The sequence below is a fragment of the Protopterus annectens genome, chromosome 1.part2 (assembly GCF_019279795.1).
Source record: "Protopterus annectens isolate FY-2018-M chromosome 1.part2, PAN1.0, whole genome shotgun sequence".
NCBI classification, from domain to species: Eukaryota; Metazoa; Chordata; order Ceratodontiformes; family Protopteridae; genus Protopterus; species Protopterus annectens.
Genome location: NC_056727.1, coordinates 487,619,534 through 487,645,753, shown reverse-complemented (window position 1 = coordinate 487,645,753; position 26,220 = coordinate 487,619,534). Strand labels below are relative to the sequence as shown.

At 39.5% G+C, this 26,220-nt stretch overlaps 1 protein-coding gene across 1 annotated transcript in view; it reads right to left on the bottom strand.

Moving 5' to 3' along the window:
• Nucleotides 1-26,220, bottom strand: part of ANAPC1 (anaphase promoting complex subunit 1) — a 3,613,296-nt gene that overhangs the window by 237,376 nt on the left and 3,349,700 nt on the right. Inside the window, exon 46 of the mRNA XM_044060160.1 lies at nt 10,934-11,020. Within this exon, the coding sequence (XP_043916095.1) occupies nt 10,934-11,020 (87 nt within the window). The remainder of the gene's footprint in view (nt 1-10,933; nt 11,021-26,220) is intronic.

Sequence of the window (26,220 nt, the reverse complement as noted above, 5' to 3'; positions counted from 1 at the left end):
TGGCTCTTGGCTTGCTGAAGGGCAACCCGCTGTTCGACTGGCAGGCTTGAGCCCACCACAGAAATTCCTTTTGTAGGCAAGGAATGAGTGGGATCAGAGTTTCTAAGCTGTGACTGTGCTGTGTCCATAAACTTCTTAGGTACCATTGTAATTTTCGCATATGCAGTCTTGCTTGCGGAATCAGAAGAATGCAAGATGCCATGTAACCCAGGGCCTGCAGGATTTTCCTTGCAGTCAGCTGAGTTTGTCTTGTCAGATTCTTGAAGTAATCTGGTAGTTATTTTTGTTTTTCTTCTGTAAGAAAGGCCATTTGGGTGGTTGCGTCTAGATCCGCACCCAGAAAGGTTATTCTTTGTGATGGAACCAGTCTTGATTTGTGGATGTTGACTGTATGTCCCAAGGCCTGTAGCAGGTGGATGGCATAGTCCAAGTCCTTTAACAAAGTTTGCTTGCTGTCCGCTTGTATAAGGCAGTCGTCCAGATATGGGTAGATTTGAATCCCCTGAAGTCTGCAGTGTGTAATTACTGGTGCCAGGCATTTCGTGAATACTCTGGGCGCAGTAGATAAGCCAAAGGGTAATGCTGAGAACTGATAATGCTCTGACCCTGCAAGAAATCTGAGGTGTCTTCTGCAGCTTTGTCGAATAGGGACATGCAGGTATGCCTCCTTGAGGTCCAGAGTTACCAGCCAAGACCCCATGCCCAGCATGGGAAGGAGTTGCTGTAGAGTCAGCATTTTGAATTTTGGCACAATGAGGTAAGTATTCAGTGCGGACAAGTCGAGAATAGGCCTCCATTGATTTTCTTTTCTTGGAACAAGGAATAATCTGGAGTAAAATCCTTGGCCTTGTTCTGAAAGAGGTACCTTTTCTATGGCTTTCATTTGCATTAAGTTGGTAATTTGCTTCAAAGCCTCTGCCCTCTGATTTGGTGGCAGGTCTGGCATGCCTCTCGTTTTTGGCAATGAGTGGAAATGGAACCTGTATCCTTTGTCTATTATTTGCAGTGTCCATGTGTCCCTTGTAATGCTGTGCCAATTTTTTGAGAATAAAGAAAGGTTTCCGCCCAAAGGTGCTTCTAATTGAGCCCTGGTCGGCGGAGTCAAAATAAAGTAATTGAGTCTGTCCTGGTGTAGCAGTTGTAGTTCCTGCACTACCTCTCTGGTTGGGAGGCTGCCACTGACGGCCTCTGTAGGAGCCTCTAGCTTGCCCTCTACCTCTGGCATGCCTATTCCTGCCTCTCTGAGATCTGAGTCCGGAAAGGACCAATTCTTAGTAGGCCAATTTCTGCTGAATCTCGGTGGTTGGACTTGCAGAAAGTCTTTGACTGTTTGCACAGATTTTGCATTTTCTTCAAATTTCTTTAAAACCTCTTGAGCCGTTGAACCAAATAATTTTTGCTTTTCCATAGGAGCATCCAGAAGCTTAGCTTTAACATGGTCTGGCAGAGATTGTTCTTTCAGCCAGGCATGCCTGCGTATAACTGCACCTGTCATAGCTGACCTACATGAAGCTTCCAATGCATCATAACCACACTGCAAGAAATGGTTACTAACCTGCTGGGAGTTATGCACCAGATCCTGAAGGGATTTGCGATCAAGGGGTTCAGAAGAGGACAGTTTCTTATGCAATTCATCTAACAAATACTCTTGGTACTGTATCATATGAAATTGACAATTTAATGCCCTCATGGAAAGAGTTGCAGAAGTATACACTTTCTTACCCCATCTCTCTAATGCTCTGGACTCCCTTTCAGAAGGTAGAGGATTTTTAGCAGTGGCAGCTGCAACCCCTTTTGGGCCCTGGGAAATAGTTTCTGGATCAGCAGAGTGGGCCTTGTACAGGTGTAGATGTGAGTCCGGGACCCTGTAGTACCTATCAGGTTTGGCAGGAGCCGGAGGGAGAGAGTCAGGGGCAGTACTAGCATCAGAGTACACATCATCAATGACATTCAAAATAGGAGGTATAGCTAAAGGCCTATGCTGAGGTAAATGTAAAAAGGTCCTTAATCTCTTTCGGGAATCAGAGAATTCCTGATCCTGCCATTGAAAATGTTCTCTCATAGAGTGTAATGTCTCTCCAAAGGAAAACTCTTCAGGAGGGGAGGCCGAGGGAATAGATTCTTCAGCATCAGAATCCTCGTAGGCCGAATAAGCCTCCTCCTGGTGGTCTGACAGAGCAGAGCCATCAGTGGACTCATCTGAGGACTGGAGGTCAGAGGGCTCAACCCTGGGCCTTTTGTCTGGAGGTGGATGACAGCCCCTGTCCGGATGAGGTTGGGAACCTCTAATTAAAGAAATCAGATCCTCTGCTAGGCTAAGAATCTGAGAGCCAGTAGAAGGTCTCTGAGAGGAAACCTTGGGAGGCAAAGCTTTAGTAAGTTTAGCAGCTTTAGCCCTAGAGAAAGCCTTAATGGACATGGAAGCAAGGGGTCTGGCTGCACCACGTGCAGGAGTAGACTTATCTAAAGGAATGGTGTCAGAAGGATCCTGGACACCGGTTTCAGTAGGTAATTCAATAACCGATTAGGCCGGGGCCGAGGTAGTCGGTTGTGCGGTTTCGGTAATAGGAAGTAGCAAGGACTCGGTTTCAGCCGAGACCGAGACACTCACGGTAGGCCTGACCGTGGTTTCAGCCGAAACCGCGGTCCACGTGTGTCGGTCCTTGTCCTTCCGTTTTTTAACTAAATGCGAAGTCGGAGTCTCCAACGGCATCTTATAAGCAAAACTAGCCCCAAAAAATTCCTCTGCAAACTCCGACCGACGTCTAAGAGTTCGTCGGTTGAAGGAAGCACAGGCTGAACAGGCCGAGACGTCGTGGTCTGGGCCTAGGCAGGAAGAGTGGAAATCCTTATGAGGTATTTGTTTCCCACAAGTTAAACAATTATTAACTTTATCTGACATCGGCTGAGGCAAGAAAGAGTCTCCAACGGGGTACTTAGCTTTTTCGAAGTCTTCGGTAGCTGAATCACAGGAGCTGGCCGACCGGCACTTGCGAACTGCTTCTGCTTCGGGCAACACGGGGCAAGAAAGACTGAGGAAGATGGCGTCGGCTGATGCTTTTATACCCCAGACGCTCTGACGTCGGGGAAAGTGCGACATCAGCTGAAGCCGGACCCAGACTTTGGAATCCGGCTGACCGAAGGGCTGCCTGAGGCAGGACAACCCATATGTGATGACTGCAGATGCATCCTTGAAGGACATCTGGTCAGGGAGGCTGCCAAGAGACCTACAGCAACACTGAAGGAGCTGCAGGAATTTCTGGCAAGTACTGGTTGTGTACTACATGCGACAACAATCTCCTGTATTCTCCATATGTCTGGACTATGTGTTAGGGTTACAAAACTGAAGCCTTTTCTTACACAGAAAAACATCCAGGCTCAGCTAAAATTTGCAAAGCAGTACATCAAGTCTCCCAAAAGCATGTGGGAAAATGTGTTACGATCTGATGAGACCAAGGTTGAACTTTTTGGCCACAATTCCACAAGCTATGTTTGGCACAAAAACAACACTTTGCATCAACAAAAGAATACCATCCCCAGGGTGAAGCATGGTGGTGACAGTATCTTGCTTTGGGGTTGCTTTTCTTCAGGTGGAACTGGGACTTTAGTCAAGGTGGAGGGGATTATGAACAATTCCAAATACCAGCCACTTTTAGCCCAAAACCTTCTGGCATCTGCTAGAAAGCTGAAGATGAAGAGGAATTTAATCTTTCAACAAGACAATAAGCCCAGTCATAAATCCAAATCAATAAAAGAATGGCTTCACCAGAAGAAAATTAAAGTTTTGGAATGGCCCAGCCACAGCTCAGACGTAAATCCAACAGAAAATCTGTGGGATGACCAGAAGAGGGCTGTGAACAAGAGATGCCCCTGCAATCTGACAGATTTGCAAGGAAGAGTGGGCAAATATTGCCAAGTCAAGATGTGCCATGCTGATAGACTCCTACCCAAGAAGACTGAATGCTGTAATTAAATCAAAAGGTGCTTCAACAAAGTATTAGTTTAAGGGTGTGCACACTTATGCAACCAGTGTAGTGTACGTTTTATTATTATTTTTTTTTTACTTTTTATATTTTTTCCCTTAACAGATTTGTTTTTCAATTGAATTGTACAGGTTATAGGTCACATTAATGGTGGAAAAAGCTTTGAAATGATTTATTGTGGTCTCTCTTTATATCCACTGTACATAGCTGTGTGTGTATATATATATATATATATATATATATATATATATATATATATATATATATATATAGATATATATATATATATACATATATATAGATATATATATATATATATACATATATATAGATATATATATATATATATATATATATATATATATATATATATATATATATATATATATATATATATATATATATATATACACATGTTTATATATACTGGACAGATCCAACACTTGCATGCTTTTAAACAGGATCTGCTTTTTAAATGTTAACCTGATCAAGTAAAAATTGATGATCACAAAAACTAAAACAGAAAAAAAGAAAACGTTAACAGTGAAGCAGTCATTAAAACAAACAAAACAAAAAAAATAATTCAAAGGGCACTGGTGAGCACTGACATTTGCCAGGTTAATTTCTATGTTCAAAACCAAAGACTGTTGCTTAGTAGTGCAGTGATTAATATCTATGCCTCACAGTGCTTAGTTCTCAGATTCTCTTCCAGGCAGTGAAATGCTTTCTGTACAGATTTGGAAAGTCCTCCTGCATCTGCCAGGGTTTTCCTTGGTTAACAAGTGTACAGTAAGTTAATGACCACTAGGGTCCTTATAACCCTAGCCGTGCAACCCTTTGTGGGCATTCCAGTTGCTGCATGTGTCTGGCAGATACATATCAAAGGGGGAATCATACTCTATAATAGGTCTGATAAGGCCTGAATACAATTGTACAAAGACCTCTCTGGACCTAGGTGACATGCCCTAACTTATAAGCTGAGCAACATAGAAAGATTTGCTTAATACCATGGCACATGCTGGTTGAAGGCTAGGTTATTATTTACATGAATTCCCAGATCACGGACTAGTAAATCAACTTTTTAGGGGTTTTTACTGACACATCTCCACACTCAGGGTGGCTGACCTCCCCAAAAGTACTAGAATGCATTTCTTGTTATTGCACTTTAAGCCATGTCTTCGGCACCAAATATCTGTCTGTGTTAGACCTTCATGAAGGGTGTTCTCATCCTGGAGAAATTCAATGACTACTCCCAATTTGCAATCAACTGTGAACTTGGTTGGCTGGAGACCTTTGACAATGGCTTTGACATCAGAGAAGCAAATGCCTAACAACAGTGAGCCAGGTAGAGAGCCCTAAGGGACTCCACTGGTGACCTGCCTCTCTGTGAAGGTGGCCTCATTGATTGTAGCAACTTGTGTCTTATCAGTGAGCCACCAAGCTATCTACCATGTTTGTAAATGGGTTTACACCTATTTCTACAAATCTGTATCAAATGCTACAGCCAGACCTAGACAGGCAGTATACATTTTCCCCTTATCCACTGTCTTAATGATGTTTTCAAAGAAGTCCACCAGATTTGTTTAAGCATGACTTCCCTTAAGTCAAACTGGGATGGATGCATTGTCTGGACGTCTTCTGTGATACTGCTGATAATTTCCTTGACAATCCCTTCCATGGCTTTGCAAATTAAACTAATCACAGTGATAAGTCTGTAGTTTCCAGGATCTGCTGAAGGTCCTCCCTTATGAAAGGGAATGACCATTTCAGTCCTCCATCCATGCAGCACAAAGCCTGTTTTATGGCTATAGTTAAATGACTCCATGGTCCAGATACGTCATATTTTAGACTGTTCATGATGCATCCTGGAATATTATCAGGGCCCAATGAAGCCATGTTCTTGGCTTTAGCAGTCAGTACATGCTCCTTCGTTATAGTTGGAGGGATTATGTTTGAGGGTATTTTTGGGGGGATGGTTGAGGTGACAGGGCTGAAGTTGATACTGAATTTGTCCACTCACAGGTTCGCTGTATCACCAGGCTTGGTGAATGTGGCATCATTAACCACCAGTTCAGCACATTCCTGTGTGCTGCCCTTGAGGTTTCTGACATAGTGAGGAAGGTCTTATGGCTATCTTTCACCTGGGAGGTCATCTTAATCTTACAAATGGCTTTGCTTGATCTAATTAGCCTTCTTAGCTGCCTATTTAATTTGATAAGAGAGTTTTTATGGGAATTACCCTTTGTGATTTTTGCCATATTGTTTTTTCCTTTTCTTGTATATCCTGTTTAATTTGAGATGCCACCGGGCTGGTTTGTTTCTGGGGCTAGTCCTGGGGTTAATTCTAGTTGGTACAGCAGCCTCTATGCAGCCATTAACATGGCTGTACAGAGTTTCTGAGAGCAACTCAATACAAGCGGCTGTGTTCTTGGGGGTTGGAAGAGCACTGTATTTTGACAAACCATCACTTAAAGGTAATTTGTCTTGGAATAGCTCCTAAATGTTACTGGTTTTAATTTATTTATTTATATTTCTTGACTGGGAGTGTCCGACTGGACGTAGGTTCATTTTCAGCGGAGGCCCGGGGAGAAAAGCTCCACAGTTAAAACAAACAGACATTAGTCACATTGGATTACATAGCGATTAACCATTTACATAGCAATTACTTACAACATATTTACAGATGAAGAACATAGTACATCAGTAGACAACTAGAATCTTTATCTGTGAAGTACATAACAGACATTAACAAATGTTACAATAAGAAGTTCCTGCTGCATAATAAGTACTAGGTTTATGAGCATCTGAGCTTGCTATAATCAAGGTAGTTAGTGGAGTGGAAAGAAAGGTAGTGGTTGAATGGGGTGAGTGATATTAAGAGTTGGAGTTGCAATGGCATAGCCAGCATGTTTTTAGGTGCGCTTTTAGTAAAGTTTTGAAGTGGGTGCATGATGGTATGGAGGTAACTGTGGGTGGGAGGGAGTTCCATAATTTGGCTATGGCGCAAGAGAATAGTGCTTCGCCAGCAGAGTTATTGGCTTTAGTGATCTGCAAGTGATTTTTGTTGCTGGATCTTAGTGGTCTGGTGGTGCGATAGGGTTGGAGTAGATTCTGGAGGAATGGGACATTTAGTGGATGGTTTACTAGTTTGTGGGCGAGTGAGAGTTGATACCATTGAAGGAGGTGAGGGAGTTCAAGCCAGCCCAGTTCAACAAGTGAGAGACAGTGGTGACTACGGTAGGATGCCCCTGTGGCGAATTTGGCAATTTTGTTGTAGCAGGTCTCTAGCTTGTTTAGATTGCATTGCCTTAGGTTGGTATATATTGGAGAGGCATAAAGTAGGGTGGAGATAAGGTGGGAATTTGCTACTGAAATCTTTGCTGCTTTGGTAAGGAGTTGCTTATTTCTGTATAACGATCCTAGTTTTTTGTGGACTTTTTTATAGTCATGGATATGTGAATGTCAAATTTTAGTTTATTGTCTATTTCCACTCCTAGCAATTTGGTGTGTTCAGTTGGGTATATAGTGGTGTTGTCTTTTGCTGTGATGTTAAAGTGAGAGTTGTTTTGAGTATGTTTGGTGGGTTGGAAGATGAGTAGTTTAGTTTTGTTTGGGTTGAGTATTAAATGGGCATCGGATAACTAAGTTTCAACAGAGGAAAAGGCCTTCCTTTAATAGAATTACAGAGTTGAGTTTGATTTCAAAGGAGACAGCTTTATGGTTGGACTTTATCAGGGAGGATGACACACAGGGTTGCAGCATTCTCCGACATTTGTGAGCACAAGGTCCAGTATGTTGGAGCCTCTAGTGGGTGTATTCGCTATTTCGTCAAAGGTGTTTGTATTTACGAACTCCACAAATCTCTGTGCCTGTAGATTTTGAGGCCATGTAGAATTCCCAGTCCATAGAGGGATAATTAAAATCTCCTATAAGTATTGTGTTAGGTTGGGTGGTAAGTGTCTCCAGTAGGTCCAAGTATGCACTATGACCTTCTTGGGACATGGATGATGACCTATAGCTAGGATAGTGTACGGGATTTTGTCTATGGTGGTCTGCATATGGAGGAACTCCAGCACATCATCCTGTTTGACCACCCTAGTGGTATGCCTGTTACCAAGGTATACTGAGACACCTTCACCTTTAGCCCGTGTCTGTGCAGCTACTGGTCTAAAAGTGTGGAAGGTACTAAACTCTTGTACTACCGGGGTAGTCTCTGCCATTTTAAACCATGTCTCAGTAAATGAACAGATGTGTATATTCTCGAGTGTGAGGAGGGCTTGGAGGGAGTGTATTTTTTTATTTAGACTCCTGGCTTTGAGCAGTGACACCTTCAGATTCAGTTGAGATGGATTTGCTATGTCTGTAGGTTTGTCAGTTTGGCATTGCTGAAAAACGGCACTATGGTGGTGGATGAAGTTTTAGCCAGTATTTGAAAGCCTAGAGGGGAAAGATGCAGACCATCCTTGGCAAAACAACGTGATCTGTTAATCATGTCCTCCCAAGCTGACAAATACCAATCCACTTAAAATGATACCAGAAAGACAGAAAGTTGTTGAATTCAATTTTTTGCTCATATTGTGACGTCAACTTCAGTGGTGGTAATATGTTGCTCAGTGCTGGTTTCTTACCAGCCTAAGACATACAGGCTGAAAGTTCCATAATGTCTCTCTTCATATAGTCCAGGAAAGTACATCTCAGGTCATTTACACTTACATGGACTGTGATAAAATCATACTGGTACCTGTGGTGTAATGACCTGAGTACATGAGTGATTTGGTAGATCCTGGCTCTGGATAAAGCAACTAACCAATATCTTCTCCTTGTTGAGCCTGGATAGATAGGCATCATTATATATTACAATGGTGTACCCTATGATGAGAGTACAGAGAAGTGTGCCTGCTTGCCTTAGGGGCTCAGTGCTTGGGTCTCCACATAGAGTGACACCATGTGTGATGTTAGTTGTTTCTCATCCTGAATGCCTTTGGGTTTGCTGAGGTGTAGCTTTGAGAATGAATGGTCTAGGCGGTCTTTGTTGTTCAGGAAGATTGCTTTTAAGTGCCTTAGCATACATTAGTCTGTGTGCTGTGTGTGATTTTGACAACCTGATGTGACCTTGTATGCTAGAGTTTAGCCTCCAGTGTCATTGAGCAATATACCACGTGCACACTGCGTCTGCTTCTTTAAGAATTAAGTAATTGTCTCAAGATACCCATATCAACCAAGCTGGTTATAGACAAGTTAGAGAATTGCATATCCATACTGTCCAGTCCTTTGACTGGCAAGTTAGAATGGGGTGGTGTATTGAGGTTAGAATGCTATTAAGGGTGCTATACTGGGGCAGATTATGCTAAACAGTTCTAAATTCTACCAACTTTAATGTTGACACAAAAATGAATTCTACTAAATCTGTATGTCTTGCCGCTCAGTCCCTAACTAGCTGCTCTAAGCTTGTTGGTGTGCAAGGTATTTGCTCTATATTGCTGCTTTACAGGGTACAGTTTTATGCACTGCCCTACTGGGAAAATTTGCTTTCTAGGTGTTTGCTACTGTACATGGCACTGGAAACCCATGCAATCATGCAAAATTTCTTGTACCACAGACAAAAAAGAAAACAAATTAATAAACCCTCTGGCCTATAAAATGACTACACTACGAGTCCTTTTGTGTATTTCCCAACTCAGGCAGCCCATGCAAACACCTACACCCACTAGATGAATAAACCCTGTCCTCATAATGTAAAAACACAGCAGAAGAGATCCACAAGTGTAATGTTACTACAAACCAAACATACAGCTAGCTGAAAATCCCTTGCTGAAGGCAATTTTAAGACAGTCTTGCAGCAGTAACAGTGAGAGGAAGAACATTTTTTTACAAAAAAAAATTCAGTAAAATGCATGCATAAAAGCAGGAAACTGTAGTGATCACTCAAAATAGCTTAAGCAAGAGTGATTAGCAATCTGCTTAGCAAATGTGGTCTCCTGTTTTCTTCTACATCCCACAGTCATGCCAGTGGAAGCAGAGGTGAGCCTCTAAACTACTTACTGTTAGTGTGTGTGTGGCCGTATATGCATGCGTCTGTCTCTCTGTGCCTTACAGTTAACAGCCATTTCATCAAGAACTGGTTCACTACATTATACATACTGATACAGGCCCTTAGTTCTCTAGCAGCCAGGAAGAAGATAAAGCAAGTACTGGAAAATAAGTGAGTATAGTGGGAGCACACTGAAAAAAATTAAAAGGATGTGTAGAACACCTTGTTTTTGTACAGATACATACAAAAGAATAAGTCAGAAAAGAGGGTGATTTCAATCTTGTAAACATGACAAATAATTGCTTCTGAGTGCTGGCATTTTACTTGGCATCCCATTTAGTTTATGGAAATTGTTGCAAGGGACTCCTTCATTGCAATGTATGTACTTCTACATGGAAAAAGTGCTTCAGAGAAAGAGTATCAAGAGTAACTGCAGCAGCCTGCTCAGAAATACAGGCGTGAGCAAGTCATCGGCAGTCAAACAGGGCTGGGTGAGCGCCAGCCACTAACTGCAACACAGGAAACCATCACTTCAACAGCCATCTTCAAAACAAGCTCTTCACATTCCTCCAAAAGATGTTCTCAGTCAAAGCTCACTTTAGCTGAAACACATTCCATTTTTATACAGAATGTACACTATTAAATACCAGCAGTTTAGGTTAAGACATAGTCTAGATTCTACTCAGTTTTGCTTGGGAGCCCCTTCTGACACTATATATGACCTGACTCCAGTTGCCATGACAAAATTAATGTTCTGTTTTGTAGTTACCTGCCCAACCAGCAGAAACACCTGGATTAATACCATTTGATTATGGTATGAAATGATCTAGGTGTCTTCAATGCTATGCTAACAAGTCCTTTTGAGACTACATGCTTGTATCTAGATGCATTTGACAATTACAATTGTATTTATAGTTACCTGCCCAATATTCTTCGCTGGCTTGCAGAAGTACTCAGCAAATGACAAGACAGCTGGATCAGAGGTGAATGATGATATGACATCTGGCTGCAAAGCATATTAGCAGAGAGAAAAAAAGCCATTTATTATCTGATGCTTTAAAAACAGTAACTTCACTATCATACTAAATTGCTTTCAGTTTGTTATACAGAGCAACGCGTTTGTTTCTGTTAAGTCTTTGAACAATACTTTATTTTAAGCATATAAACTGAATTCTTGCCAAGTCACTGCTGTATTAACCACATAAATGCTAACTATGGTTATTTATATCCTTCTTTGTGTATCTCAGAAATACAATGAATCAGATGAAAGTAGTACCAAACAGCTAAAGTACTTGAAAAGAAAAATGCTGACAGCACAATTCAGTATCTGACCACCCTAATCTTATAATCTTTCTTGTAAACAAGGTGACAGGCAGACACTGTCACAGCAGCATAAGATGGCACAGTGCCTACTCTTCATGTGATAGTTTCATTATGAGCATTTCTCCGTTCCACTGCTTGTTGCTTGCAATCCCATGACTACACTGTGCAAAGCTGTTGGACAGCTATCATCACTACTATGAATGGAACTTTCCAAACAAAGCAATTGTACACAGCATTTCACCTAGTGGTGGCCTCAACCCATAGACTGCAAACCACTGCAGGTAGAATCAACTTGTTGCATATATTTTAAAAGTATTTGTGTAATTACTTATGCCTAAAGCTCTGAAACAACCTTTCATGAGATCACATTTATGGAATCTGCATTCCTCAGGGTTAGAGCTACAAAATGTTTAACTACTCAGGGCAGCTATACATGTTTGTCTTTCGGCTTTTCCCGGTTAGGGGTCGCCACAGCGGAACTCCGGTCCACTAATGATTGGCAGTAGATTTTCACGATCGTCGAGGTGCCAGCTCGACGTTCAACCTTCAACAAAGGCACGCCCATTTACGCATCTCTTTCGAAAGCCCACCCAACCGCGGGGAGGACATGCAGACTCCACAGAAGAGGCACTCCCCGCACTATACATGACGGATTATTTTCCTTACTTCTCCAACACAAAGAAACACTCTCAAAGCATACAACAGAATTAATTGTGGTGTTCTAGCTAGCAAATGAATCCTGTGACTCGCTGCAAATGAACAAAGTGCAACAATCTTGGCATCCTAAAAGAGTGAAAGGCAGTGGAACTACATAACCTAAAGAAAAAAATGCTTCTCCTTTCTTCCTGGAGGTAATTGAAAGAACACAAATTTCTAACCACAACTACACTAAAGGTTATCCAATGGAGTAGTAAACCACAAAAACACAGTATAGCACCTATCTCTGTCATTAACACTAGAACCTACATTGCTATGTTTCATAAAAGAAGTCAGTACAGTTATGTAAGGAACTTAAACAGTAAATCATAACATTTGGTATTACCCAACTTCTGTTTAATTTTTTTTTTTATTTAGCAACTATTCTTACCGTAAGGATAAAAGCAGTTGTCAGACCTTCGAAGGCATTGACATAAGTGAAATGAGACTCCCATATATATGGAAGATTCATAGTTAAGCGAGCTTGTCTCAAGCAAAGATCAGCACTGCAGTCAGTACTGACCGAAGCAAATAAAATCAATTTGAAAAACACTTTGCAACATCATAACAGATCACAGTAACTATGTACAAGTCTCCAAACTGGGAAAAGTGAGAGGGAAGCTTAAGTGCTACAGTCACCTCTCTTCAAAGATCGACCATTACTATAACACAGTGAGTAACTTAAAAAAGACTGTACTATGTTCATGAGGTAGGGTCATTATAACAAATGGGAAGAATCCCAGGCAGTACCAGGCTATACTTGAAAGGTGGGCATCCACAGGATTTGTTGTAGCTCAGCTACAGCATGCCAAAACTTTTCCTATTCCCAAATCGTTCTTCTACACCTGTAGTGTCTGGCAAATGTCAAGACTGTCAGATGGCAGCTTCCAAACTACCTTAAGCAAAAGTATTTCTAAATTAAGCTACTCGTGTTGCAGCTGTCATACAGAATGTGCTCCAACAGTGCCTTGCAAAAGTTTGCCATACATATCATATTAAAAGGCACACAATGGGCTAGTTGCTTTTCCAAGATTTGTTCAGTTATAGGCAAGCCTTATTTCTTTTTTCTTACAAGAGAAAAAAAAATGTTTTCCTAAAAGGATAAGTCCTCCTGGTGTAATATCTTAGCTATGCACAGCTACCATAATCCCCCTTCATTTTGATAGTTTGGATAGAAACCTAGGAGCTGTACAAACTGGTTGCAATATACTGCCAAGACCACACTGGGCATGAAAGGTGAATTAATTTTTAAAGATACCCTTTCATTATGAAAGGCAATATAGTGTGTTTTTAAGCTTGAAAATCTTCTCACTGATGTTACAGCAAAAGGAACCATAAAATACTTTCCAAGATGTAATTTATGTCCACAATTGGTTCAAATGGAAGCACTGACAACTTTACTAACACAGTTCAATTGGCACGGAGAAGATATACACTTTGTGGATGCCTTTGATATGGAGGAGATAATCTGGTAACCTTTACAGATGGTTTTCTTAAATGTTTTTGCTGAACAAAGGCTTGCATACATGCACAAAAGAGAGATGCACATACTTTGATGGAGAAATATGCTAAACTGCAAGTCATTATATACAAACCTATCTAGATCCAATAAAGATGCACCATTCATCAAGAAAAAAATTCAAACTTTTAAAGTGACATGTGACTAAAAACTAAAAGCAAAAGCCCTATATTTAATACATAAATAAATTTGTAACAAAGTGCAACAATTACCAGTTAATCAGATATTGGCACAGTGGTTAAGGTAATATACAGAACAATTTTTTTTTTATTCAGCCCCAGTGATGCAGCAACAGAACACCCCCAAATCGTTGAAAAGAACAAGGAAGGGGGGAATAAGAAAATGAACTGAATGGAATGTTTTCTGATTTTTCTGTTGCCATACATGACACACCTTCCACAATTGTAGTAAATGATGGTTTTAAACTATTTAACTACATTCATTTGTCCTTTAAAATCGAGCATGTGTCTTTATTTAAAAGGGATTTAAATTTATTTATTCTTTTAAATAGGCCATTGTTCAAACTGTACATTAGACAGCTGAACCTACCTTACAATGTTTTTGGTAATTCCAAAACACCTCTTTCAAAGGTTTCTTTATAAAGGAAAAGTACTTTCATGCTAACCAGCTGTCCTTTGGTTACTGCTTTCAAAAAATTATGTGAAAGGAACTTGTTACGGAAACAAGCTAAACGGCCTGTTGACAATTTATTAAAAGCTGAGAGAGAACAATTATACCAGATTAAGGACAACAGGGCTGTTATGAGTCATGAAACCCAGCAAGGGGGGGGGGGGCTTGTGATCCTGGACTAATTTATGTATGCAAGTTAAATGCTGGATTTACTCAATGGCACTACTACTTAACATCCAAGTGTCAAGAAATGAAATAAACATGGCTTATGCAAAAATAGATCTTTATCTGCAGGATTTGTTTTCCCAAGGATTCATGACTAATGAAGTTTTTGAATTTGTTAAAGTGGAAAAATGGTGATTCCTACTATATTTGGAATACAGAAGACCCACAAAAATATTAATAATCCGCCAATAGACCTACTGTTTCTGCGATAAAATCCAAAACAAAACCATTAGCTACATTTATGCAATTTTACTATAAAGCTCTTGCAGACAAAGAAACATATCATTTGACACTCTTGGCATCTGTTACAACTACTTAATGCTACACCTTTTGATGAATATTTGGTGTTCATTACTATAGATGTTATTAATTTATTTTCAGTCATTTCACATGACACTGGTATGGAACATTTTCAAAGTATACTAGTAAAGGACAAATCTAAAAACCCCATGGAAAAAACTACTGTATGTGAATTTTCAGAGATGGTCCTGAAAAATAACTTTGTGTACTTTGATAGTGAAAATTATCACCAGTTGACATGTGTATGGGAGTCAGATGTGCACCTGCTTATGCAAATTTAGTCTTAGATGACTGGGAACGCAATTGAGCTTTCACTTCTACACTTCTTAAGAGTGATTCTTACTATTAGCGTTTTCTTGATGCTATACTCATTTTGTAGACTGGTGAACCTTCCACCTTTGATTTGTTTAAGTAACTCGACAAATTTTTTGAAGTTTACTTTCAATATTAGTAAGGACTCTTATTAATTACTTAAACCTTACTATCTCAAATGATTATGCTAATGAGAGATACATACCTAATATTTACGAGGAGGAGACATATTCTAATTCTTTATTACTTTATGACGGTAGTCATCCTTTTTATCAGAAAAAGAACATCATTAAAGGACAAATGGTCCGTCTTTCTAGATTGGTTTCAGGGGATAATACATTTCAGACTGAGCTACTTAAATTACGTAATATGTTCCTGGAAAGATGTTATCCCACCTATTTGGTGAATTCAGTAGCGAACAAGATTCTCATAAGAAGTTTTGACAAATTTGCCCATATTTTGAAAATGAAAACATCCCATGAGAATACTGTTGACGCCAAAACTGTAAAAAATGGTAGTACCCATGATAAACGTGGGGCAATGGCTATAGTTTATAACCATCAAGCACCAAAAATTAGAGCTATACTCTCTGATACTTGGGACATGGGTTTTACAGCGGACTATAAGCAAATACTAGGTACACAACCTAAGATTACCCACAAAAAAGATGAAAATTTGAAAAAACGCAGTAGTCAGGATGAACATATAGATGTTCAAAGGTGTCTAAGTGTGGCAGCTGTAGGTACCGTAGATTCATCAATGATGGGCCATATGTGATAGTCAAAGGTTTTGATAAAACCATAAAATGTCCAGGGGGATGTAGTTGCAACACTAAGATGTTAATTTACACTGCAACATGTACAGGATGCTCTGCGTTCTATACAGGCAAAATGATTTTGATATTATATCAAAAAATCCACATTGACCAACTCTCTTTATAAACACATACTTCAATGCCCTGGTTTCAATAATTGTTTTTTTTTTTTTTTGTGGTTGATAGAGTTTGTGTTTCAGAAAGAGTTAAAATGGTAAATAACACTAAATGCTATTAAGCCAGGACTGAATGAAATGTTTTCTCTTAACAGTGTTCTGAAGTATAGCTCCAATATGTTAGACTAATAATCCATATTTAAAAATATTTAAAAACGTTTAATACTTTTGGCTCTTGGTATGTTTTTACCCCATGTTGGAATGAAACACTGCACCTTGAGTCTTTGATGGAATACCTTAACCACTGTGCCAATATCCGACTGAAGAGTGTTACACTGCTACAAATGTATTTATGTTTTAAATATAAGGTTTTGTCTTTTGTTTTTAGCGACATGTCACTTTAACAGTTTGAAAAATTGTGCATTTTTATTGGATATAGGCTTGTACATAATGACTTGCAGTTTAAGTGTCTTAATATCTCTGATGAAGTCTTTAGACAAGAATGAAAGTACATATACTGATTAAATTATTTTATATTAGTGGACATGGTTCCTTTGTGTACTTTTATATTCAGCCAACAGTTTATTACTGTGAATGTTTTTTAGGCTGCCTTTTACCATCTTAAAGCTATCTTGGTTCACTGGAGGGAGTTTGGTGGTGGTTGTGTTGCTGTATCAAGCTTAAAAACACCAATGCACCCATACTAAACCAACTCATTGGAAGATTTTTTAAGAAATCTGTGGAAAATAAATTAAAAGACAGCTGCATACTGACATATACTATGGATTTTCATTGTATCAATAATATTATCAAGGAGAAATGGGCCATAATAACAGAAAGCTCTTATATTGTAGACATTTTTGGTGAAGCCCAGATTTTTGTAAATAGGAAGGCTACAAATCTTAGGAGCTTTGTAGAAGGTAAACCTAAACCACAGGAAAGGAACACAAAAAAAATAAACTGAAACGAAGGATTTTGAGTCATCTATCCAAGATCTGGTTTAAATGTAGAAACAATTCCCTGGCCAGACACCTTAAACTCCACAGAAGACGCTTTGGGTTTCAATTTTAAATACTTGATCACGCAGACCTCACGGAACTTGAAGGAGACAGCCCAACTACTTTAGAAAAACAAGAGCGTATGTGGCAACTAAGGCTGAACTCTTTTTGGAAAGCCTGGACTAAACTATTACTGCCCATTGGAAAGTGTACTAGATCTAAAAAGATGTCCCATTGTTTACAAGACAGACGATGTGAACTTTATTTATTTGCAATTATTAACAATTTTATTAACTGTGCCACGGTGGTACGGCGGTAGCGCTGTTACCTTCACAGCAAGAGGTTCTCCCGTTCGATTCTCGGCTTGGCTTGGGAGTGCCTTCTGTGTGGAGTCGGCATTTCCTCCCCGTGGTTGGGTAGCGTTCGAAAGACACACGTGCTTAAATGGGCCTGCCTTTGTTGAAAGTTGGGTGTCAAGCTGGCACCTCAGCGTTTTGTAAAAATGTACTGCCAATCATTAGCGGACCGGAGTTCCACTGTGGCGACCCCTTACCGGGAAAAGTCGAAAGACAAACAACAATTTTATTAACTACTAACTTTGTAAAAAAAATTTTTTGGTTTAACAAACAGCAGAGCTAGATTCCATATAGCACATGCATGATTTTCGTGACAGTTTAGCCATTTTAGGTTGTAACTTTTTTAATGCACAATGTCTGAGCATAATAAGGCACATTTTGCGTTATTAGGGGCAGATATACTACATGTTTATATTGGCTACAATATTATAACATTCACAAATTTTAAACGGAGTCCTGTTTACACATTTTTTCTAGGGTTTGCAGGCCTGAGTGACTGTTTTTTCTGCTAGATTTTTCATATACACACACACACACACACACATATATATATATATATATATATATATATATATATATACACACACACACACACACATATATATATATATATATATATATATATATATATATATATATATACACACACACACACACACCTTTGATAGATTTCTGAGTGTATTTTATTTTAAAATTCTTTAACAGATTTGTCATTTCAGATGAACAGACCTATGTACATACAGATACTCAAAATTGTGATATGTTTTTATTTAAAATTTGTTTGTACATGTTCTTCAATAACATGTATTGTTTTTAGCTCAACAAAGTGTAGTGTTATGTACTGTTATTTAACTTTTAATTGCTTTTCCCACTTGACATACAAACCTTAAGAAGTTCTAATAGACGAAAGCGATCTATGTTAAAAACATTTCTGAATGTTGGTAGAAAAGATTTCTATGGACTTTTGAAGACATGTTAACTTTTTCTTTTTTGATACTACAATGAAATGCTTTCAGGAAGTTTTAGCAATTATTAATGTGCAATTTTTAGTGTAATTTTTAGTTTAGTTTAACATATCTTGTATTCACAGAACTTGAAGTCGGGGAGCACTGTGTTAAATATCGCACTGGTGAATGGGGGAAGGGTATTTAGCAAGTAAATATGCTAATTGTCTTTTACAACACAGCTACCCTAGTAAGCCACTGCCATGTTTTTAACCGGAATGGTGAATTTCTACACTTTATTCTGTTTTACCAACTACTATTTGGAGCGCTTGTTTGCGTGTTTTTAATAAAGAAGATTCGACTTGAACAATCTTGTATTTCCCTACTTTCATTAGTGGATTTATACTTTTAGAAAGTTTTTAAATAAAGTATTTCTACCATCTGTTATTAGTTTGGATATTCACAGTATGGTTTCTGTTAGGTCCTTGAACTCCAGGGAATCTTAGATCTTCCATACAGAATTATTTGTTAATGTTAAGATGTAGAAGTTTACCCTTCTTCTGGGTTAGGAAGGACTTGTGTAGAAGCAAAGGCTATGGATGGCTAGTTTCACATAGAACCAGGGCTGCCTTAACCTGGAGGGAGCTCTAAGTAAAACTTTGACATTATCCTGTTTCACACTGATAAGCACTTGCTGGATAAGAAGTAATGGAGAGAAGGTAATAAAGTTCTTCAGCAGTCTCATGAGAAAATTGAGAGCAAAAGATTTGGAACTGATTGCTGAGACATGAGGAACAGAATCACTTCTAGCATGCACCACATGTGAAAAATTTCTTGAAAAATGTGTTGATCTAGTTTCCATTTATTAGCCTAAGTTACTTGCTTGCTGTGAGGATCTTCTAGTGTGTTTATTAATTTTGAGAAATGTACTGCAGAGATGATGATTATACTGATTTGGCCAAAGCAAGATGTGAGGTGTCTTTTTGCAAAGTTGGAAATAAATGGTTCAACTTGTTTGCTGATGTACCATATAACTGTGATATTTACTGTACTGACTTCAAGGTGGCTTGTAAAAATGTTAAGTGCTCTGCAGATGGTTTTCACCTACTTGTCCTGCAGAGAGAATTTGAAGAAGTAGACTTCTCAAGGATAATTAGAAGGGTCTGTTTTCATTTGTTGTAACAGAAGGAAGAATGATATCCCTTGGATAGGCTGACTGTGTCCATCCATCAAAGATGTTCCTTTTTTACAGAATAAGAAACATAAATAATAGTAATGTAGGATTATACATATTCTTGAGAGTCATTTATAGTATTATTACATAGATTCTTGCATGAGGAATGAGAAGGCTGCAGCAAGATGTGTAAGAGGACACAAGTATTGCCTTAATTTACTTACCTGCAGTTGGGAAAAGTCTGTCACTGCATTCTGAATTTCAAGTTGCTTTTCTCTTGAGGAATGGCCTTTCATGGACAATACATATGACAGCTCTGAAAAACATTATTGATACCACAGGGAAAAGGGATGACTTCTTGTAGTTTACTACTATCCCCCAAGGACTACATCAATGAAGCTGTCACAATGATGAGTTGAATTAACAGTTTCAGCAAATAGGTTATTAGCAGGCAATCATCCAACTAAGGTTAAATGGTTATATTTTGATTTCTGAAATGTGCAAACACTTCAGCTAAACATTTGGAAAATACTCTGAGAGCTGTGGATAGCATGAATAGCAGAGTATACACCTCAGGTAATCCCTATGAAATGGTCTTATTGGGATGTTTAAGTAACAACTGTCTATGTCCAAAGTTGCCATTTGGAATACTTCCACTATATAATGCAGCAATGTTGTCAGTGCTATCATGAACTTCTTTTTAGAAGGTTGTCACTTCAGTGGATCAGAAAGTGCTTGGAATTGAAGCCTTGACCCACCTGGTACCCCCTGAATTATCTTCCTTAACAACAACTGATCTATCATAAGTAGAGTCTAAGTAACCTGATGTGATGGCATGTGTATAGTGGAATGAGTTTGTTTTATGTATTTATTTATTTTATTTTACATTTGTTGACCGGGAAAGTCCGACTGGGTATATGCCCATTTTCAGCGGAGGCCCGGGGAGAAAAGCTCCATATATTCAGACATATGAGATTTACATAATAAGAGAGTACAATCTAGCATATCAGATGAAAAAAGCAACAGTATAATTATAGTAAAGAGACAGTTCAACATGAGAAATGACCTATATGTCAGAGTATAATATCACAAGGAAGGCTCCATATATTCAGACAAGCAAAATTTCACATAATGTTAGAGTATAATCTAGCATTTCAGAGGAAAAATAAAACAGCGTATTTATAGCAAAGACACAGTTTGACAGGTAATGACATATGCCAGAGTATAATAACAATATAAAGTGCAAGACATTTGCCTAGTAGTAGCAATTTCTCACATAGAGAAAAGAGTAAACATCGTACTGCAATCATCTGCTAGTTAAAGGATATGAAATACTCATAACCTGTTGACAGCTAATATTAGAGCTGGTAGCTAATTAGTGGTACAGGAGAAAGGGGGGGTTAGTTGGGGGTATTTACAAGGACATAGCCAGTGAGATTTTAGGTGTGCTTTAAAAGCATTTTTGAAGAGACTGCTGGAAGGAAGGGCAGTTATGGCAGTGGGAAGTGAGTTCCAAATTTTGGATATGGAGTAGAAGAATAGCGCTTCCCCTGCAGAGTTGTTGGGTTTGGTGACTTGGAGTACATTTTTGTTGCAGGAGCGAAGGGGTCTGGAGGACTGGCAGGGTTGGAGAAGTGTATGAAGTGAGAGAATTTTAAGAGGGTGGTTCACAAGTTTATGAGCAAAGGTAAGTTGGGTTAGGTGTAGGAGTTGAGGGAACTCAAGCCAGTCTAGGTTTCTAAGGGAGACACAGCAGTGACTGCGGTGGGAGTCCCCTGATGCAAATTTTGCAATTTTACTGTAGCAGGCTTCGAGTTTCTTTAGGTCTGATTGTCGAAGATTTGTGAGTATGGGTGATGCATAGAGTAGGGTTGAGATTAGTTGGGAAGTTGCAGTAGAGATTCTGGCTGGTTTGGTTAGGTATTGTTGGTTTCTATACAAGGCACCCAGTTTTTTGTGGACTTTTTTATTGTGAGTGATACGTGAGTGTCAAATTTGAGTTTGTTGTCAATCTGTACACTGAGTAGCTTAGCGTGGGCTGTTGGTGAGATGGAAGTGTTGTCATTGGCAAGTATGTTGAAATGGGGGATGTTCGGGGTAGAGTTTGAGGGTTGAAAGATGAGGAGTTTGGTTTTATTTGGGTTGAGCAGGAGTTGAGCATTTAATAGCCAACTTTCAACAGAAGAAAAAGATGCTTGAGTAATCTGTTGTAGTTCTGTTAGAGTTGGAGCTGAACAGATGAGAGTGGCGTCATCTGCATACCGTATGAGGGAGGCTGAATTCTAAAACTGACATACTGTTTGCAGTAGTCAGATCTTGGTGGACTTTGGGAGCCTCATCATTTCATCAAAGGAGGGGGCAGGTAACCCGATCTCTCACTAGTTGAGGGAGGGTCACGACACTGCCCTTCTCAAGAAATGATGTGTATTCGGGGGATTCCAAAGATGTTATGTTAGTCCTTTAACTATGCCCTAGGCAAAAGCATAGTCCATGCATGCATGATGGACATGAGGTTCAAAGTGCACAAGGTGCCAAGCAACAGGGTATTAGTACTTTGTGACACGCCTACTAACAGCAGCATGTGGATGTGAAAGACCATTACCAAGTCTGGTACTGGCATCAGGACACATTCCCTAATGGTGCCTATCACAATTTTGAAGACAATCTATTTCTTTACTGAAATGCACTGATCTCAGACATAGTTTACTTAAAAGTAAGGCTGTGAGGCAAAGTCACTCCTTTGCCTCCCAACAAATAACATTTAAAAAATTTGGGATGGTGAAATTTCAAATGGTAGCCATACACTAAAGTGCACTGACACACTTATGTGGACAGGCTCCAAATGACTTCAAACAACTGTCTGAAATTTATGAACTGAATATCAGAATTTGGCAAGGAAAAGAATCCGTTCTCTGTACTTAACCTGAGCCATCAAGCTCTGCTAAATTCAAGCACAGGCATGGGAGAAAACTCCTTGGTCTTGAGGCTACCAATCAGCAATAGCCAGTGGCTCTACACATCATTCGCCAGGATCATGAAAGTCACTGGTGTGCTTCAGCCAATCAAACAGTAAATGGGCAGTGCTAAACATCAGGCCGAATGCACCTCCTCCGGACCCATCAGGATCTGCAAAAATGAATGCTGGGCAGGAACCTGATCTTTCACTAGCTGAGGCAAGTCATGGCAGTCAGGGACAAGACAGCCTTCTCAAGAACAGATGTGTCTTAAGGGGGAGTCTGGAGATGTTAACTCTAACTATGCCCCAGGAAAAAAGCAAGAGTATAGGACACTATGTCAAATCCCCATGGTGGTCTGTCTCAACTGCTGCCATATTCCTGGTGGCAATATTGGGCAGGAAGTTTTCCCTCATATGTTTAAGGTGGCAGAACTGAAGCACTCAAGCAGTAAAACAATGCTGATGAAGGCCTTTGCTTGTTATCCAGTAGCCACAGAAATAATCTAAAAGCTCTGGTATTACAGGTATCAAACATGAGCCTTTCCCATAATGGAAAGCAAGATCAAAAGTGAAACTGTACAAATGGATCAAAAATATGGCGGACTTAGGTGACAAGTGTGCTCCCTAGTGCAGAGTGTTGTTCCATCACTTCATGTGCTGATGGAGAGCACGCATCTACAAGTCATGGAAACTTGTGAATAAAATGCTCACATGGAAGTCAGAAGAGGATAAACTCAATTATAGTCCCACTGAAGAGGGTCCTCAGTGCTACAGGTGCAGATAATCCTGCAGTCAAATCAGAACATTTGTCAGATGTGCCATCCCTCCTATCAACAGACAGTGTTCTTGATGAATTTAAAGTTAATTTGTTGTTGAGTTGTCTGTCTTTTTGCCTGTACCTACCTTTCTATTCAAGATGGACAGAAAGACACATATGCAACTGAACCTTCCTCCCTTTTAACAATGGCAGTGGAGGAAAAAAGGGGAAAGGTCCAACAGACAAACTACTCAAAACCAGTCATAATTAGTCCAGGTGCAGAGGATGGGTTTATAACCCTTGTGATTTCATTTCACAATGATGTGGTGTTAAAGGTGGTTTCCATGAGCTGAATACCAGACAGTCTTTGCTTCTTAATGCCTACGAAGCAGATAGGAAAAAAAGGTGTAGCATACCCTGGTCGAGAAGTCCATTGAAGAACACCCTAGCAAGGCCCAGCCTGGGTATGAAAGCTAAATCATGGCGGTACTGTTTAACAATAGCATGGGTGCTAGTCCAAATCACAGCAGAACAGATCACCTGTCAGAAACCCCTTTAAAACAGACAGCAAATGGAGGAACTGCTCCCAAAAAGTAAGGCTTAAATGACCCTGATAAAGACTTGTCAGTCTGACAGCATAAAAGGGTAAAACACTTAACAACTTATGTATTTCTGGCATTGTATTGCATTGCATGAATGTGCGTGTGATGTTTTTTTTTTTTTTTGTAAAGGAGCTTTCCTCCCCGGACCTCTGCTGAAAATGGGCCTCTGGTCCAGTCGGACATCACTGGTAAACAAATGGAAAATAAATAAATAAATTAAAAAAAAAAAAACAACACTGAAATGATTTCTTTAGTGAAACGGTAATCTTCCCTGCTTGTAGCAAAATAAACAAAAAGATGTTTAGGCTTATGGGGGGGTGGAAGGGTTTTGTCAACGTGCTTTAAGCCAGCCCCTCCCCAAATGTCCAGTTTATGTCAAGAGAATTTTTCTTAGGCCAAGACCAATGAGCAACAGAAATGATTGACATTACATAAATTCTGAAACTTTCATACGTAAACTATTGCTGGTGGTTGGCATATTGGATAAGATGTTTACCTTACAGACACAAGGTACAGGGTTTGATTTTCACCCTTGAGGAAAATTAGCTAGGCTTAAAAGGGCCCAAAAGGGCAGCTAGCCTAGTACTCACCTATGAGCTTAATTAATGAGGAAGGATATGCTACTAATATAGAAAATCATGAAGTTCTTCAAACTACTGTCTAGTGTTCATTCTTCTGACCAAAGTAATAGTGTCACAAAATAAGGTGTTCCAAAAATATTAAGTTAACTGAAGGCATGAGTTCACAATAAAGAGCACTCATAAATATGGTTAAGGACATCCCTAGCACAAGACATACATATACATACATACAAATATTTCAAACATGGGCATTAATACCCTTTTAGCCTGCCAATATATCAAAACAGATGCTCCCATAATAAGTCTCCAGGCTGTTCTTAAACATTTCTAAATTAGTGCTTGCTTTAATTTAATTTGGTAGTCTATTCCCTGCATCAGCTGCTCTCTCAGAGAAACAATTAGCACACTTCTCATTCCTATAAAACCTTTTACATACATTGTCTGATGACTCCCTACTACTTTTTGATAACCCAAACATTCCCAGAGGTAGCTGTCTCTAAATTTACTATATACCTGAATTAGGTCTCCTCTTAAATATCTATATGAGATACTGTACAAGTTCAGATATTTTAGTCTTTCAGAATAACTTAAATTTCCACATCCACAGATTCCCTTGGTATATTCTCACTGTACTCTTTTTGTTTACTCACGCTTGTTTTCTTATAAGGTTTCCAAATTGTTACTCCATACTCCAGTTTGGCTCTAATGTAACTTACAAACAATAACTTCATCATTTCTAACTTCCTTTACTTTATAAATCTTTTTACACACCCATAGTTCTATAAAAAGAAGTTATGTACTCACCATAGCGTTCCATTTGGGTAGTTGTACTTCATTTGTCTTCAACCTGTGGGTTACGGATCCGTATCGGATCTGAGACGGCAACTTTTACTGCCATCAGCTCCGGGCACCAAACTCCTCCCTTTACCCATAATACATCTCCACTGCCTTCCATCCCCAGATCGAGTTTGCTGAACCTTATACTGATAACCCAACCTGAAAAATGTTTCTTTTGACCTATACTGCAGCCCGTATGCTGACCATATTCCAAGGTCCGGGTGAAGGAGGGAGGGATGGTTGAAGACAAATGAAGTACAACTACTCAGATGGAACGTTATGGTGAGTACATAACTTCTTTATCTGAAGTAGTTTACTTCATTTGGTCTTCAACCTGTGGGACAGAGTCCCCAGCTACTAAACTCCTGGGAGGCCCCCATGGAAGGATATTCCAGAGCATCGCGGAACCAAAGGATGCTCTCCTCCTGGAAGTCAAATCCAATTTGTAATGAGAAATAAACGTATGAGATGAGGACCAAGTAGTTGCAGAACAAATATCATCCAAAGACACTCTAGACCAAAAAGCCGCAGATGTAGCCATGGACCTAGTGGAATGAGCTTTCACCTGACCTGGAGGAGACATGCCTCTGTCCTTACAGACCTGCAGGATGCATGAAGAAATCCATCTAGCTATAATGACCTTGGAGATTAGGTTCCCCAAAAAGGGTATATAGAAGGATACAAACAATTGATCAGATTTACGGAATTTTTTTGTCCTGTGTAAATAGAATCGTAACTGTCTATGAACATCCAACAGGTAAAGTTTGTATTCCATCTTGTTAGTAAAATTAGGAAAAAAAACACAGGCAAATTGTTGGTCGATTGATATTGACTGGTGATGCCACCTTAGTTAGAAAAGATGGATTGGTTTGAAGGAAAACCCTATCTTTGTGAAAAATCATGTAAGGAATTTTGATGGACAAGGCCTGTAATTCTGAAACCCTTTTTGCAGAGGTAATAGCCACCAGAAAAGCTGTTTTCCAAGATAAAAATTTCAGATCTGCAGTTGCGGCAGGCTCGAAAGGCAGAGCGACCAAATCTTGAAGAACCATAGTAAGGTCCCACG